At 38.9% G+C, this 18257-nt stretch overlaps 2 protein-coding genes across 2 annotated transcripts in view; both read right to left on the bottom strand.

Annotated features, from left to right (window-relative positions):
- LOC137012689 (fulditoxin-like) overlaps positions 1 to 18257 on the bottom strand; it is a 101942-nt gene that overhangs the window by 45085 nt on the left and 38600 nt on the right. The gene's annotated exons all lie outside the window — the stretch shown is intronic.
- Positions 15037 to 17910, bottom strand: LOC137012686 (urokinase plasminogen activator surface receptor-like). The gene is made up of 5 exons (XM_067376073.1): positions 17773 to 17910; positions 17566 to 17682; positions 17177 to 17308; positions 16049 to 16150; positions 15037 to 15352 (listed from the first exon to the last, which is right to left on the bottom strand). The coding sequence occupies exons 1-5, from the start codon at positions 17819 to 17821 to the stop codon at positions 15162 to 15164; spliced, it is 591 nt and encodes a 196-aa protein (XP_067232174.1). The 5' UTR covers positions 17822 to 17910; the 3' UTR covers positions 15037 to 15161.

An 18257-nucleotide genomic window follows, 5' to 3' on the forward strand; every position in this document is an offset into this window, starting at 1 on the left:
TGATCCTTGACACAAGAAGACGACCTATATATATAATCACCACACTGCACTAAATGCAACAACAGTGTGTGTCTGTGGTTGTCTGAGTAGGAAAAGAACATGATGCTTCTTTTAAGTCACTTCTGTGTAAGTCTAATATTGAAAGTGTAAATAAACAGTGGTGATTTATGGTCATTGGTGATTTTTGTGCATAATTGGCATCAGAGCTCTTCTGAAACGAGAAAGTATTTTAGTCCAGTATACTGTAACTACATGTTCCATTTCCAATTGCTTTTTACACAGTTTCTGGATATTTTGAATATTTTTATATTAACATATATATTAAAACCAAGTTGCAGCAAAACCTCATTACATTTAGATGTTTTTTTTTATTTATTTTTTTTACATATAATACAGCAAAAAAGCATAGTTATTGTATTTTTGATTTCTTCTAGGTTTTGTCTGATTATTTTATTAATATCACCTTTTAGGATCATTACACTGTAAAAAAAAAAAAAAATACAACTTCCATTTTGTCAGACACATGATGTTTTGTCAGAAAATGAACAGTACGTTTTCTGTTAACTTTACAGACATTTCCTTCAAGCATAAAACATAACGCAATGCGATGTGTATTTCAAAATGTGGGTAAAATACATGTGAAAAATCAATATGGAAAATTCTTTCGTATCGAAAATATATTGGGTGGCATTTTTCAGATGTAGAGGGAGTTTAATCACTGATCCTTGTGAAATTTGTGTGAAATTTAGAATTAAAGAATAAAACACCTGTTTAGAGTTTTGATGGTGTTTTGTTTTAAAAAACAATAAAAAAGCTCTCTTGATCAATTGACTTGATATTTAGTTGCTGTGGATAAAACCAAACTGCTAAATGTAAAAAAAAAAAAAAAAAAAGGTCAAATAAATGTTACTGGCCTTTTCAAAGTTCAGTATCACGGCACTACGTAGAAAAAAAAGAGCATTTTTTATGATCTGGTGTGAGATTAACAGTTTTGAAAATGAACCACTTTGCTTGAGAAAATAGCCCCAAAACAATTTTTAAAAAGAACATAAATGGTATTCTGGTCCCTTCACTGCATCATTTTAGATTAGAATGGCTTTATGTACTTTTTACAATTTCACTCTACTCATGTTTCATAGCTTTTCAGTTAACAATGGCGCTTTTTAAGGTATAATCATGTGCATTTTTTTATTTTTAAATATATATTGAAATGTATTCTTGAATAATAAAGTTGCATACTTTACAAATGAAAGACATCTCATATTGTTATCTTTTTATTTTGATCTTGATGGATACAGATCAAAAGATTAGATTGTTATTAATCATTTAGCAGACACTTTTGTCCAAAGTGACTTACAAATGAGGAGAACGAAAGTAGCAGTTAAAGCAACAAAAGAGCAACAATGTGCAAGTGCTGTGACTAGTCCCATTCTTGAATAGAAAGTGTTAGTAATATTAAGTGTTGACGGAAAAAGATGCGTTTTCAGCCGTTTCTTATAAATGGCTAAAGACTCAGGTAGAGTTAGGCAGGTAAAGGTCCGTGAAAGTGATTTTGTGTCTCTTTGGCATGGCACCACAAGGCGCTGTTCACTTGCAGAACACAAGCTTCTGGAGGCCACATATAGGGGTGTGATGAAGAAAGATTTGATGTGCGCCCTCTACAGCTCGTTAAAGACCCCTCTTGCAATTATAAGTCTAAGGAAATGTATTATAGAGATCAGTTTTTGTACCATCCTCATCTGAGATATACAAGTTTCCAATAATTAACAATAATTTTTGGACCATGACACAAAGACGGCCACTGAGATTAAACCAAGCAAAAACATAAATAGAAAAAAAAAAAAACACTTGTTTTGCTATACTAATATATATATATAATCGTCACTGAAAAAAAGTATGAAAATAAAAAATCAGACCATTTAAGATGGATTGACACCAAAATATTTTTATTAAAGCAGTATATTTATTTTACAGCATGACAAGATTTAAATATTAATCCAGAAACAAGGTGATGTATTTTTTTTCATACAACTTCCAGTATGGTTTTCGATTAAGCACATCAGAACTTGAGATAGTACAGAGAAAATACGAGTTATATATGTTTGTAAAGTGCATCTCATTGTGTCTTTGATGCAGCTGCAGAATCAGAAGAGCTGCTGGATTCAGTGCAGCAAGAAGAAGGAGAGCAGAGAACAGCAGAGGAACAGGAAGCTCTGGGAGACACTTTTGGCACTGTTAAATGTGGAGTTCTGGGCGACGCTCGTGATGACCTTTGTGGTGGAACTCGTGGTGGAGCTCATGGTGGTGCTCGGGGTGGAGCTCATGGTGGAGCTCGGGGTGGTACTCGTGGTGGAGCTCATGGTGGTGCTCGGGGTGGAGCTCATGGTGGCGCTCGGGGTGGAGCTCATGGTGGAGCTCATGATGGAGCTCATGGTGGTGCGCGGGGTGGTACTCGTGGTGGAGCTCATGGTGGAGCTCATGGTGGTGCTCATGGTGGTGCTCGGGGTGGTACTCGTGGTGGTGCTCGTAGTGGAGCTCATGGTGGTGCTCGGGGTGGTACTCGTGGTGGTACTCGTAGTGGAGCTCATGGTGGTGCTCGGGGTGGTACTCGTGGTGGTACTCGTGGTGGAGCTCATGGTGGTGCTCGGGGTGGAGCTCATGGTGGTGCTCGGGGTGGTACTCGTGGTGGAGCTCATGGTGGTACTCGTGGTGGTGCTCGTAGTGGAGCTCATGGTGGTGCTCGGGGTGGTACTCGTGGTGGAGCTCATGGTGGAGCTCATGGTGGTGCTCATGGTGGTGCTCGGGATGGTACTCGTGGTGGTGCTCGTAGTGGAGCTCATGGTGGTGCTCGTGGTGGAGCTCATGGTGGTGCTCGGGGTGGTACTCGTGGTGGTACTCGTGGTGGAGCTCATGGTGGTGCTCGGGGTGGTACTCGTGGTGGAGCTCATGGTGGTACTCGTGGTGGTGCTCGTAGTGGAGCTCATGGTGGTGCTCGGGGTGGAGCTCATGGTGGCGCTCGGGGTGGAGCTCATGGTGGAGCTCATGATGGAGCTCATGGTGGTGCGCGGGGTGGTACTCGTGGTGGTACTCGTAGTGGAGCTCATGGTGGTGCTCGGGGTGGTACTCGTGGTGGTACTCGTGGTGGAGCTCATGGTGGTGCTCGGGGTGGAGCTCATGGTGGTGCTCGGGGTGGTACTCGTGGTGGAGCTCATGGTGGTACTCGTGGTGGTGCTCGTAGTGGAGCTCATGGTGGTGCTCGGGGTGGTACTCGTGGTGGAGCTCATGGTGGAGCTCAAGGTGGATCTCATGGTGGTGCTCGGGATGGTACTCGTGGTGGTGCTCGTAGTGGAGCTCATGGTGGTGCTCGTGGTGGAGCTCATGGTGGTGCTCGGGGTGGTACTCGTGGTGGTACTCGTGGTGGAGCTCATGGTGGTGCTCGTAGTGGAGCTCATGGTGGTGCTCGGGGTGGTACTCGTGGTGGTGCTCGTAGTGGAGCTCATGGTGGTGCTCGGGGTGGTACTCGTGGTGGAGCTCATGGTGGAGCTCATGGTGGTGCTCATGGTGGTGCTCGGGATGGTACTCGTGGTGGTGCTCGTAGTGGAGCTCATGGTGGTGCTCGTGGTGGAGCTCATGGTGGTGCTCGGGGTGGTACTCGTGGTGGTACTCGTGGTGGAGCTCATGGTGGTGCTCGTGGTGGAGCTCATGGTGGTGCTCGGGGTGGTACTCGTGGTGGTGCTCGTAGTGGAGCTCATGGTGGTGCTCGGGGTGGTACTCGTGGTGGTACTCGTGGTGGAGCTCATGGTGGTGCTCGTAGTGGAGCTCATGGTGGTGCTCGGGGTGGTACTCGTGGTGGTACTCGTGGTGGAGCTCATGGTGGTGCTCGGGGTGGAGCTCATGGTGGTGCTCGGGGTGGTACTCGTGGTGGAGCTCATGGTGGTACTCGTGGTGGTGCTCGTAGTGGAGCTCATGGTGGCGCTCGGGGTGGAGCTCATGGTGGAGCTCATGATGGAGCTCATGGTGGTGCGCGGGGTGGTACTCGTGGTGGAGCTCATGGTGGAGCTCATGGTGGTGCTCATGGTGGTGCTCGGGGTGGATCTCTTGGTGGTGCTCGTAGTGGAGCTCATGGTGGTGCTCGGGGTGGTACTTGTGGTGGTACTCGTAGTGGAGCTCATGGTGGTGCTCGGGGTGGTACTCGTGGTGGAGCTCATGGTGGAGCTCATGGTGGTGCTCATGGTGGTGCTCGGGATGGTACTCGTGGTGGTGCTCGTAGTGGAGCTCATGGTGGTGCTCGTGGTGGAGCTCATGGTGGTGCTCGGGGTGGTACTCGTGGTGGTACTCGTGGTGGAGCTCATGGTGGTGCTCGTAGTGGAGCTCATGGTGGTGCTCGGGGTGGTACTCGTGGTGGTGCTCGTAGTGGAGCTCATGGTGGTGCTCGGGGTGGTACTCGTGGTGGTACTCGTGGTGGAGCTCATGGTGGTGCTCGTAGTGGAGCTCATGGTGGTGCTCGGGGTGGTACTCGTGGTGGTACTCGTGGTGGAGCTCATGGTGGTGCTCGGGGTGGAGCTCATGGTGGTGCTCGGGGTGGTACTCGTGGTGGAGCTCATGGTGGTACTCGTGGTGGTGCTCGTAGTGGAGCTCATGGTGGTGCTCGGGGTGGTACTCGTGGTGGTGCTCGTAGTGGAGCTCAGTATTTGGAGGATGAATTATCTTGTTTGGATCTTATGCATCAGAAACCACACTACAACACCTCAAGTGACAAATTGACTATTTATGTCACTACATTGGCATTTAAGGAAGTGTTGTGGTGGTTTGTTGCTATAGTGTTTTGTTGCGGAAAAAAGCAAACAAAAAGCCTTTAACCCTTGAGGAAATTTAGCCCTGTTGTGCCTGTACATAATCAGCCCATGGGAAGACTTTAATTCTACTTGAAAATAATGGTTCTGTTTCTGGATTCGGTTTTAGATAAGAAGGCAGTTATATTTAACAGAACAATTTTATACAAATATCCAGGTAAAGGAATCACAGAAGAGAAGCATCCGCATGCTGCGTGTGTCACATCTGACATATGAATGTGGTCTGGATGGGTGTGTGTGTGTGAGTACAATGTGTGTCTGTGGTTGTGTGAGTAAAGAACATGATGCTTCTTATTAAGTTGCTTCTGTGTATGTGTAAATAAACAGTCCCAGATGTTGTTTTATCTTCAGATCACAACATGTTTGATATTATTTGGATAAGATAATACAGCCGGTTGGTGAGGTCTGAAAATGCGCTCTGATGACGGAAGTGATCTCTCGCGTGTATATGTCAATGAGTGCGAGAGATCACTTCTGGCATCAGAGTGCATTCAGACCTCACACAATGGATGCTCATGGCATTTGGATATAGTGGTGTTTTAGAGGTAAAAAATTATATAAATACTGTTCGGTTTCTCACACAAACCGATCGTTTCGTGTCTTAGGACTTCAATGTGTTGTCATGAGCCGCAGGGTTTAATTTGGATTTGTCTGTGCATGTTTTTTTTTACTCTTATAGAGTTCCCATTGACTCACATTATTTGACTGACAGACGGCAATGGTTGGAGTTAAAAATCATCATTTGTGTTCTACTGAAGAAACAAAGTCACCTACATCTTGGATGCCCTGGGGGTAAGCAGATAAACATCACATTTTCATTTTTGGGTGAACTATCCCTTTAAGTCTAGAAGCACCAGAGCTACAGCATTCCCTTTATCTGTTTTTAGTAAAATATAATTTACAACTTTTAAAAGTGCAGTTTCCGTGCTGTGTTGAGGCTTAAAACCCGAATGGAATTTTTCAAGAATATTAACTGACATCAATTGGGACTGCAGCTGGGTCAACACAATTTTCCCCTAGTGGTCCTTGACATAATGCCAGGGGGTCCTTATAAGATATCTGAATATACATTTTTGTGTATTTTGTCATTTGACATGTTCCAATAAAAGAAGAATATAATATATGTATAATATAACTGACAAAATGACTAAATATTGGACAAGTCAACACTACTACGTAGTAGTAAAATATACTTGGTTGTCACAAAGACATTAATGATACCAATGTGCCAATTTTATTCTGGGGTCCTTGAAAATGGTTCCAAATATTGTCTATTACTCATAAAAGGTTGAGATTCACTGGCCTAGAGTTATTAAAATGAGAAGAAACAAGACTGGGCCCATAATCTAATTACAACCCCAGTAATTAGACTAGTGTTAAAAATAGTTTAGCCCGCTAGAAATTTTACATTCCCAGAACATTCTCAGAACGTCCCTACTGGTGTTAAGGATGTTGTCTAGTAACGTTCCCAGAACGTTCCGAGACGATCACGATGTGGAGTTCTTTTAAGGTTTGGGGAACGTTATTTCCCACTGAGCAAATTACGTCCAGAAGACGTCTTTTTGAGGTCTTGTCTCAGGTTAAAAAAAAGACGTCCACTGAATGAAAGTTTTTATGACGTCTTTTTTTGACGTCTTCTGGACATCCGATATAGACGAACAAGCAGAATCACCAAAGGAGAAAAATCACAATCTTTAAGCCACCATCGTGGAGATGAGTGTTTGCTTTAGTTGGGCTCTTGACCCTTGACTTCTTAATAATGTTTTTTTTTTTTCTGGCTGTTTTAACTGAGTCAAAACAATTGGTGGATCTTCAGGAAACATTCAGGACGTTCTGGGAATGTTTAGGGGACTATTACTATAGGACGTTCTGTTAACTTCCCAAATGTCCTCTTTGTAACATTTGTTTTTGACTATAAAATAACCAAAATAGAATGTCCCCCTAAACGTTATTAAATGACCAACAGAGGACCATGTGGGAACGTTCAGTTAATGTCCCAAATGTCCTATTTGTAGCGTTCTTATGTGGCCATAAAATAACCAAATTGGAACATCTCCCTAAAGTCATATAAGGAACTGCAGCACTTTTATTACCAAAAGAGGATGTTTCAGAAACATCCTGAATGTTCTGTAAATGTTTAGAATTTTGTCACTTTTAGAGAACTTTTAGGCGACGTTGCACAAGGTCACGATAATGTCACCTTCTATGTGGGTGTTTTATAGGGCTGGGCGATATATCGAATGCTTTTGTCACGCGCATTTCGTCAGTAAAGCCGGTTCCCCAATTGCCGCTAAATCGCCATCACCTGCTTTCAAATGAAGCGGCATTTAATAGACAGAGCCGTAGTTCACTGATAAGCCACGCAATATCGCGTTCAATATCGATATGAATCGCCGTCGATATTGAACGCGATATTGCGTGGCTTATCAGTGAACTACGGCTCTGTCTATTAAATGCCGCTTTTTATAGAAAATAATAAAGTTTGAAGTCACCATTATGGAGGTGCTTTAGATGGGCTCTTGATTCTTCATATTTTATCATTAGATTTTCTCTGGTTGCTTTAACATGCTTGTTAAATCAAAAAATGCAAGAGAAATTCTGATCATATGAATTTGGTTATTTAGTGATCGTGTTAAAACATGGAGACAGATTAATTATATCCAGAGAAATAAACTCTGAGCCACTTTTGTTAGTAAATTTAGCTCTAATTTTCAATTACATTTTTTGACACTTTGGCATAAAGTGCATATTATATGCACGCCAAAACTCATTTTTACACACTCGTATTATTGATACGCATTTTCGTGTGATCAGGCTTCAAAAAAGTTATGTGCACCCCATGCCCATCATACGCATTGAAACTCCTCTGCGCGGTCAGTTAATGATATGCTAAAGCCCTTAATATTATAAAGCGACGAGAATACTTTTTGTGTGGCAAAAAAAAAAAGAGTCAATATGATGATTGATTTCAAAACACTGCTTCATGAAGCTTCAAAGCTTTACGAATCATTTGTTTTGAATCAGTGGTTCATAGAGCCAAAGTCACATGATTTCAGTAAACAAGGCTTCGTTACATCATAAGTGTTTTGAAACTTCAATAGTTCACGTGACTTTGGCAGTTTGATATGCGTTCCGAACCACTGATTCGAAACTAAAGATTCGTAAAGCTTTGAAGCTTCATGAAGCAGTGTTTTGAGATCTCCTATCACTAGATATTGTTGGATAAATTCACTATTTTGTTAATTTTGGTGCACAAAAAGTATTCATATCACTTTATAATATTAAGGTAGAAACACTGTAGTCACATGAACTGTTTTCAATATGTTTTTAGTAGTTTTCTGGGCATTGAAAAAGGGAGTGCCGGCGAAGCAGGCGTTAACGGAACCTTTGGATTTTAACAAAAATATCTTAAAAGGTCTTACGGGTGTGGAATGAGGGTGAGTAATTAATACATAATTTTCATTTTTGGGTGAACTAACCCTTGAAATCCCAATATAAACATACTTTAAATGTTTTAGAAAAAAAAATCCATCATCTATGTAGGATCTTAAAGAAACATACGTTTTTGAGTTTTGACCATTTTGGCTCCTTTTATACTATTTTTCTTTTCTTTTTTTATTGTTCTTAAAACTGTGAGATCTTGTGAGGTGATTGTGTCCTTTCTTTTCATCATTTTGCTTTTGGACTATCGTCTTTCTCAGTGAAAGCTACTACTTTTGAAATACCTTAGGATATAAAACAGCACTTCTCAAAGTCCGGACTCTGGTCCGGATCCGGACCCGGAGGGAATTCAATCCGGACCCGCCTCAATTTCGTATTTCAACAGCAGTAATTGTGTTAAGGGATTAAAAGTCTGGATTTCCTACTTTGATAAACGCATGCCAGAATCATTTGTTTAGTGTTTTATGTCTTTTTGGAGATGGTCAGAAATTAAAGCGAAGGCGAGATATTTAAAGTTTTCCTCGATGATTCAGTTGCCATGACATCCAGTGAGTGTAATTGGGCGCGAGTCGCGCAACGCGACACTTCACTGCAGCAAGCGTTTGAATGGGTGTGGTGCAGTGGTTCTCAACCTGCGGCCCGTCACGAATGTAAATGCGGCTCGCGATATGCCGATCACAATTAAAAAAAAAAATATATATATATATATATATATATATATATATATATAGCATACAATTTATTTTTGTTTTAAAATTTAAATTAAAGTGACTTAAATAAATATAAATGAGCTATAATGCTTTATTTGTCATTTAAAATAATTTTGGTGAGCATTTATTATTTTCAGACATCAGGCAATGTAGGCTAATGACGCAATCACTCAGTTAACGAAACAAACACAAGTGCGCGCTTAGGAAGAATTCAAACAGTAGCCATTAATTTTGTAAATTTAAGCCTGGTCAAAAATTGTCAAATTTGTTATTAGAGGAGAAAAACAAAATGAGGAACATACAATGAAGGAACACATGCAAACAAGAAGAGTCAGCATCGAAGGTAAGAAGAATCGAAGAATCAGTTGAGCGAGATGGACGGCCTCCTGTTTGCTCTGTAGTAAACTAAGCTACTTGACAAGCAAAACCTACAATTTCAAAAGACTGAACTGTGAAATCGATGTGTTTGTTTGATGTATTTTAAATCAGTAAAAATAACCGCATCAGCGCACCCGCGGCTGGAATGAGTCCAACTCTGCGCGCGCTCGCGGATCCGATGCTGCGCGAGGGATTGCGACATGACAGAATGCTTGATATCGTCAGAGATTGTAATTACAATGCGCTCAATGTTGTTTGTAAAAAGAGCTGAGTAACATTTGCCTATTAAGGCGTTAATGTGATTGTTTGGTGACTATTGCGATGCTGTTGAAGAAAGTCATAAAGTCATACAGAATTAAATAGCAACTTAAAGTGATTTATACAGTTTGTGTGTTCATTGAGCAATACTGATAATTATTGTAAAGCTAATGTCAGTAAGTTAGTTTTTATTTGTTATTTATTGTGTGCAACATCTAGGTATTTGCTAATACGATAACATTTAATCTGATTGGTTTGTATTGGTGACGTCATATGTAAATTATATGCGGACCGTGAGACTTTCATTTGGACCATTGTGCGGCCCACTGGGATAAAAGTTTGAGAACCACTGATATAAAAGGATGTACATCTATTGGTCTTTTTAAATTGAAGCTTAAATCTTTTTAAAAAAAATCTATCCAACTCTGTAAACATTGACATGGTTGCAGTTTAATTAACTTCTTACTAATTTGTTTTATGTATTTATTTTTGCCTCTAATACAGCAGAATGTGTGTATGTGTGTGTGTGTGTGTGTGTGTGTTTTTTGGAGCTGTTTGTGATATTCTACCGGGGCACTGTGGATGAAAATTAGCTTTGGGCTAAATCTGGTACAATGCATAGAATGGAAACATTTATGTTTAAAATTATACATGGTCCCTTTTCAGATAAATAAAAATATATAGATTTTTTTTTTATTAACTGAAAAGTAAGGATAGTCCAGATAAAATACAAGCTCTATATTCAGTACAGTGTGTCTCATTGTAGGATGAAGAGCTGCTGGATTCAGTGCAGCAGGAAGTAGGAGAGCAGAGAACAGCAGAGGAACAGGAAGCTCTGGGAGACACTCTGAGCACCGTTATATGTGGATCTCTGGGTGACATTCTGATCACTGTTACACAGGTTCCCCTCACGGATTTAGAAATGCAGCCTTTTTTAAAAAATGTCTGGCCATCAATATCCGCTGATGAAAAGAATCAAATGTGTAAAATTAATGATTGATATAAAAAAATAACATCAATCTTCATCTTTTTCCAGTTTGTTTTTTTACCTGTAGATTCAACGCAGCGGTCTTCAGTCCCTGAACAGCTCACAGTGTTTGAGCAGCTCTGATCATCACAATAAAAACATTTCTTTCCATTGGGGACAGTAGTGCTGGGAGGATCTACAGGAAGAAAAGTATTAAAAGTATTGTTTTATTTTCTGTACTTTCTGTAAAATATCTAATGAAACAACACTCCTTTAGCTGCTCCATTCAATCTGTTCATGACAGAAAGCCACACCCTGTTTTATTTCCTGATTGAATGTCCTTTGGAAGTAAAATGAGTGTTGACTTTAAAGAAGATATTTGCACATGATCATTGAAGGACAATACCTGGAGCATCTTGGAGGTTACACTGGTCTGTGGTACAGCAAGAATAAGTTGTCTTTGAAGTGCCTAAGTTCATGGACCCATTTTGACATGCAGGAACACAAGCTTTGATCTTAATTTTTGAACTAATGTCACCAAAAAAACATGAATGATACAGGAAAGACCAATTAAATACAAAACATTATACAATTTAAGAGAAAACAAATATCAGAAGTCTATGCAGAAGATTTAAGATTTAGTCAAAAAAAAAAAAAAAAAAAACTGGACTTACCGATTTGTGTAACTGTTGTTGAACTCATGCACTGAGTAGATCCACTGGGACATGTGTTTACCGTTTGTCCCGCACAAGAACCCATCAGATTCATGCATGCATAACAGCTGAGAGAGTGTGCTTTAGTAATGAAACAGAGAAAAAGGCATCAGTGATCTGTTATTATTCTCAGTAACATCACAAACACTATTTGTCTTTGTATACAAAGATATATCTTTAAGGTATACCTGCAGTAAAAAGAATGAAGAGAAGAAAAACTGAGATTTGCAGATCCGTCTTTGATCAGGAGGAGAATGAAATAATGTGTCTGTTTCAGTGTCCATTTATACCTTATAAAAAGGGGAGGATCTTAATGTAAAAACATATGCGTGCATGTGCGTCCATAAAATGAAAGCCAATGGGATTCAATGTTGTTTGGACCCAAACATTCTCTAAAAAATGTTCTGTAGAAGAAAGAAAATCACACATCAGTTTACATATAGAGTATCTGTGATATGTAAAGTTATTGAGAAACCAAGACTTTTCTGTGAGTTTTCACTTAAATATACTTTATTTTTGCTACATTAAGCCAGTGTTTCCCAACCATGTTGGTACCGACTGTTGGTGTGCTTCCAGGAACAGGGTGGGAAAACAAGTTTTAAGAGTGCCAGATGAGTCTGGGGTGTGTTTCCCGAAAGCATCATTTGTTGCAAGTTCCGTCGTAATCAGCACAGTTCAACGAGTCGGTGATTCATGAAACCATAGTTCAAATAAACATTGGCAAACAGCATCGCAAAGTTGGTTGGAAGGAAAGCTCTCGAGCTGTGGTCAGAAGCATACTGTTTCTTGTTTGCATGACATGTGGACTTAAAAAATCCTTATATTGAACAAAATAAGCATGCTGACTTCGAAAACACAAATGTAATTTACGTCTTTCAGTTTGTCAAGAGATGTAAGGCACCGTTTTTGAAGTGTGTGTATCTGCGTATACGTGCTCTAAGAACGAGCCAAAGTACAAGGCTGCTAGAGAAAAATCAGCTGGACTGAGTGGCAGAAGAACCTGCTGCATGACTGGATTTAATAGCGGAAACTGCGAAAACGCGAGTAAAACAAACGATTACAGGTTGGGCTCAAAAGTGTTTCTTTATAACATGTCAAAGAAACCTAATCCATGGATATTGACAAGCAGACATTTATATGTGCCTGATTTCGACGCCGGGAAAATACAAAACAATTCAGCACAGCAGCAAATGTCACCTTCAATACACTAAAACTAACAAAAACATGTCTCAAACCAAGTCATTCTTCCATAACAGTAACAAAGGTTTTGTATTTCAATTAGGTATTACTGAAATGTATCAAATTGTTGTCTTCAGGTTTTTTTTTATTTATTTATTATTATGTTATTGTTTTGAACATAAGTTTAACAGATTTGAAAAATAGTTACGGATAGCTCTCCATTGGTTCATGATTAATTCATACAGTGCCATCCACAAATATTGGCACCCTTGGTAAATATGATCAAAGGCGGCTATGAAAATAAATCTACATTGTTTATCCTTCTGATCTTTCATTAAAGGTGCCCTAGAATTGAAAATTGAATTTACCTTGGCATAGTTGAATAATTCAGTACATGGAAATGACATACAGTGAGTCTCAAACACCATTGTTTCCTCCTTCTTATATAAATCTCATTTGTTTAAAAGACCTCCGAAGAACAGGCGAATCTCAACATAGCACTGACTGTTATGCAACAGTCGGGATCATTAATATGTATGCCACAATATTTGCATATGCCAGCCCATGTTCAAGGCATTAGACAAGGGCAGCCAGTATTAACGTCTGGATCTGTGCACAGCTGAATCATCAGACTAGGTATAAGCAAGCAAGAACAATAGCGAAAAATGGCAGATGGAGCAATAATAACTAACATGATCCATGATAACATGATATTTTTAGTGATATTTGTATTTGTATTTACAAATATCACTAAAAATATCATGTTATCATGGATCATGTCTTTCTAAATGTTTTGTTAGCATGTTGCTAATGTACTGTTAAATGTGGTTAAAGTTACCATTGTTTCTTACTGTATTCACGGAGACAAGAGAGCCGTCGCTATTTTCATTTAGGGAGCGCGAGGATTTAAAGGGGCCGCACGCTTAATCTGTGCATAGTTAATGATGCCTCAAAATAGGCAGTTAAAAAAAATGAATAAAAAAAATCTATGGGGTATTTTGAGCTGAAACTTCACAGACACATTCAGGGGACACCTTAGACTTATATTACATCTTGTGAAAAAACGTTCTAGGGCACCTTTAAAAAAATCTCAAAAATCTAACCTTTCATCGAAGTAAAACCATTGAAAGTGGGTGAAATCACATTATTAAATAAATGTTTTTCTCCAACCCATGTTGGCAACAATTATTGTCACCCCTAGAAATTCTTATGAGTAAAATATCTCTGAAGTATATTCCCATTCATATTTACATTTTTTAGCATTCCAATCAACTAAAGATTTTACAAATCTGCCTGTAAGAGGATTTGTGTCTATATAATACAAATGCACAGAAATGAGGAGAGTTTGAGTGGACAAAGACTCTCTAAGTATCACAGATGGAGAATTGCAGAGATTAGTTGAGTATTAAGTCTTAGAAAGCCTAAAAAATGACCAGACAGCACCTACATCCCCACAAGTTGTTTGGGAGGGTTTCAAGAAAAATCATCCAAAAACAAACTCCAACATATTCAGTTGTCAGACAAGACTGAAACTTTAAAAGGGACCGGCTTCTGATGAAACTAAAAAAAAAAAAAAAAAAAAGAGAGACAGCTTTTTGGCAGAAAACCCACACATATTACAAACCCACAAGAATATAATAAAAGTTTGAAATATTGCCATGGCAACAGTATTCAACATATCATGAATCCTTTCACAGGTCTACATCTGCCATGTCTTGACATTATTCTGATGAAGACTGAAGCAAATCAGGTAAAAATAAGAGAGGTATTTCAATGCATTTTGAAAGTGATACACTTCCTGCTGCCAGGTGGTGGTACTTTGACTTTGACTCACAATAGTCATGTCCATGTGATCAGGCTCCTACACTCTAAAAAATGCTGGGTTGTTTCAACCCAAATTTGGGTCAAATATGGACAAACCCAACCGTTGGGTTAAAAAAATGCATTTAAAAATTTAACCCAATGGTTGGGTTTGTCCATTTTTGACCCAAACTTGGGTTGAAAGAACCCAGCATTTTTGAGAGTGTACAATAAACACACAGCTGAAGTTTCATCCAAATCAGTTAATGTATGCAGAAGTTATAACAGACTTTCTGTTTCCCTTTTTAAATAACCCTGAATAGCTGACTTCATGTTGGGCTGGCTTATGACTCTATAACTGTATGAAGCTTGGTTCTGTAGGTGAAAAGGGGTGCGCTACAAAGCCCCTCAAATACAACCATATAAAAGGGTGTGCTTGTGGCCCTGGTGGCCGACGATTTCTACGTGTGTGCAAAGTTTCAAGAGTTTTTGAGCATGTTCACGGACCCAAAAGTGCCTGAAATATCGGGGGGGGGAAATTTACCTAAGGAAAACAATGACAAAAGGAAAGAAAAGTGCAAAATAAGTAAGGGAACATACATAATCATACATTCTTCTAAGTTTATTAATTCACTTTTGTAAAAAAAAAAAAAAAGAAAAAAAAGATATTATTTGAACTTCTGAACTTCTTTACAGCATGAAAAGATTTATTAAATATGACCTCAAGGACAATGTGATGTTTTTTAATATTTTGTATTTTTATTTAATAAATTTTAACATCAGAATTTCAGATTGTACAGAGAAAATACAAGCTCTATATTCAGTACAGTGTGTCTGATTGTAGGATGAAGAGCTGCTGGATTCAGTGCAGCAGGAAGTAGGAGAGCAGAGAACAGCAGAGGAACAGGAAGCTCTGGGAGACACTCTGAGCACCGTTACACAGGTTCCCCTCACAACATGAGATGCTCGCATAATCACTAACTGACGTTGCGGCATCACAAACTGATTTAGAGACACAGCCTTTAACAACAGCTGACTGGCCTCCAAAAGTCGCTGATGAAAAGAAAGAAAACAAAGGTTGATTCAGTCTAAGCTGGACATTGGTATATGTGATCTGTGTCAAATGTTTAAACCTAAGACAGTTTAAAAGATCATGGGCCCTATCATACACTTGGCGCAATGCGACGGCAGGTGCGACGCAAGTGTTTTTTGCTAGTTCCAGCCCAACGCAGTTATCATATTCACATCCAGCGTCCACGTTGTTTAAATAGCAAATACACTAGCACCCATCTGTTCGTCTATGGGCGTGCTGGTCTGAAAATGAGTGTTCAGGCGCATTGTTGGCGCGTTGCTATTTTGAGGCAACTGAAAAGGACTCCACCATTGACCAACAAAGTTAGTAATATCAAATAAAGACTATTTATATAGAAAGACGCTTCACTCCTATTAGTTATGAATAGGGGAAACTGCAATGCACAATATGGTGGAATAGAAAACTTTTTTAATGCTGTTTGTGCATAAGAAACAACATTTATGGCACAGTTCATGTCAGGTTTATTGCACGTTACACCCAAAACACACCCATGACTGATTAAGAGACTAGACACAACCATTGTCATTCGCTGAAAATTTTTTCTGTTGTAAAACTAGCAAAAGAGGATTATGACCAGCACCATACGCTTCAGACCATGAACTTAGATCATTAAAACAGGGCCCCATGACTTTAATCTTCTTTTTTCAGATTCTCACCTGTTGCTTTAACGCAGCGGTCTTCAGTTCCTGAACAGCTCAATATGGCTGAGCAGCTCTGTCCATCACAATAGAAACATTTCTTTCCATTCAGAACAGGCTCTAAAGAGGGAAACAAGTATTCTTTTATTTTATTTTCTGTACAAAAGATCTAATGAAACAATAGCGGCTCCATTCAATCAGTTCATGACAGACAAAGACACACCTTTTTAAAGGATTAGTTCAATTTCAAATTAAAATTTCCTGATAATTTACTCACCCTCATGCCATCCAAGATGTTCATGTCTTTCTTTACTCAGTCAAAAAGAAATTAAGGTTTTTGATGAAAACATTCTAGGATTTTTCTCCATATAGTGGAGTTCAATGGATCCCAAATGGTTGAAGGTCAAAATTACAGTTCACAGCAATCCCAGACCAGAAATAAGGATCTTATCTAGAGAAACCATTGCTCATTTTCTAAAAAAAAAAAAAAAATTTGTATATGTTTTAACCATAAATGCTCATCTTGAACTAGGTCTCTTCTTCTCTATTTGAATTCCAGCAGTGTAGACACTGCTAAGTGTATTACTGCCCTCCACAGGTCAAAGTTTGAACTAATTTTTATATGCAATATGCTAGTGCAAGTATATAACAATTAGTTCAAACTTTGACCTGTGGAGGGCAGTAATACACTTAGCAGCGTCTACACTGCTGGAATTCAAATAGAGAAGAAGAGAGCTAGTTCAAGATGAGCATTTATTGTTAAAACTTATATCATTTTTTTTTTTTTTTTTTAAAGAAAATGAGCAACAGTTTCTCTAGATAAGACCCTTATTACTCATCTGGGATCGCGTAGAACATTTTGAATCTGCAATGAAACTGTAAATTTGACCTTTAACCGTTTGGGCTCCATTGAAGTCCACTATATGGAGAAAAATCCTGGAATGTTTTCATCAAAAACCTTAATTTCTTTTCGAATGAAGAAAGAAAGACATGGACATCTTGGATGACATGGGGGTGAGTAAATTATCAGGAAATTTTAATTTGAAAGCAAACTAATCCTTTAATTTCTGATTGAATGTCATTTGGAAGTAAAATGAGTGTTGACTTAACAGAAGTCATTTGCACATGATCATTGAAGCACAATACCTGGAGCATCTTGGGCGTTACACAAGTCTGAGCTACAGCAGGAAGTAGACGTCTTTGAAATGCCAATATTCATGGACCCACTTACACAGGCAGCAGCACAATTTTTAATTGTCCCTTTAGAAGTAATGTCACCTAAAGAATATAAATGATACAGGAAAGACCAGTTAAACTGGAAAACTGATTTATAAATATATCCAAATGTAGCTTTTATTTCAAACTATTTTTTAAAATATAAATAATAATCATAATAAAAAAACAAATTAAATATCAGAAATCTATGTAGAATATTCTGTGATTAAAACGGTAAATTCTGCCATAAAAACAAGTTAATTATAGCAGCATCTCCATCAGTCAAATATAACAGTAAATCTCAATCATATTGGACTCACCGATTTGTGTCACAGATGTTGTACTCATGCACTGAGAAGATCCACTGGGACATGTTTGTACCGTTTGATCACAAGAACCTGTCAGACCCATACACTCATAACATCTCAGAGAGTGTCCTGTAGAAATAAAAAAGAGACAGTGAGAGAGAACATGTAATGATCTGTATTAATAATTAAAAACATCAAAAACACTATTTGTCTTTGTACCTGCAGTGAAAAGAATGAAGAGAAGAAAAACTGAGATTTGCAGATCCATCTTTGATCAGGAGGAGAATGAAATAATGCGTTTGTTTCAGTGCCCATTATATAGCTTATAAAAAGAGGAGTGTCTTCATGAGAAAATGAAAGAAAATGAAACAGAAACTTAAACTTTCTTAATTTACTTGCCAGTTAATGATAAATGATGGTTTCATATGGAAACTACTACAATGTGTACTAGGTTTACTTAAAACCAACCAGGTCATTCAAAACCTCTATGATTATCTTTCTTCTGCAGTAAAGTAGATATTTTGAAAAATGAAAGTCAGTGGGGTTCAATTTTGTTTGGATCCAAACATTCTTTAAAATATATTCTTGTGTTCTGCAGAAGAAGAAAAAAAAAAATCACACATACTTCATATGGTGCATATTGTTCCAACGTTAAAGAATTTAAATAAGTACACACTGTGAGTCATGATACATCCTGTTTAAAC

The sequence above is a fragment of the Chanodichthys erythropterus genome, chromosome 22 (genome assembly GCF_024489055.1).
Source record: "Chanodichthys erythropterus isolate Z2021 chromosome 22, ASM2448905v1, whole genome shotgun sequence".
Classification (NCBI taxonomy): Eukaryota; Metazoa; Chordata; class Actinopteri; order Cypriniformes; family Xenocyprididae; genus Chanodichthys; species Chanodichthys erythropterus.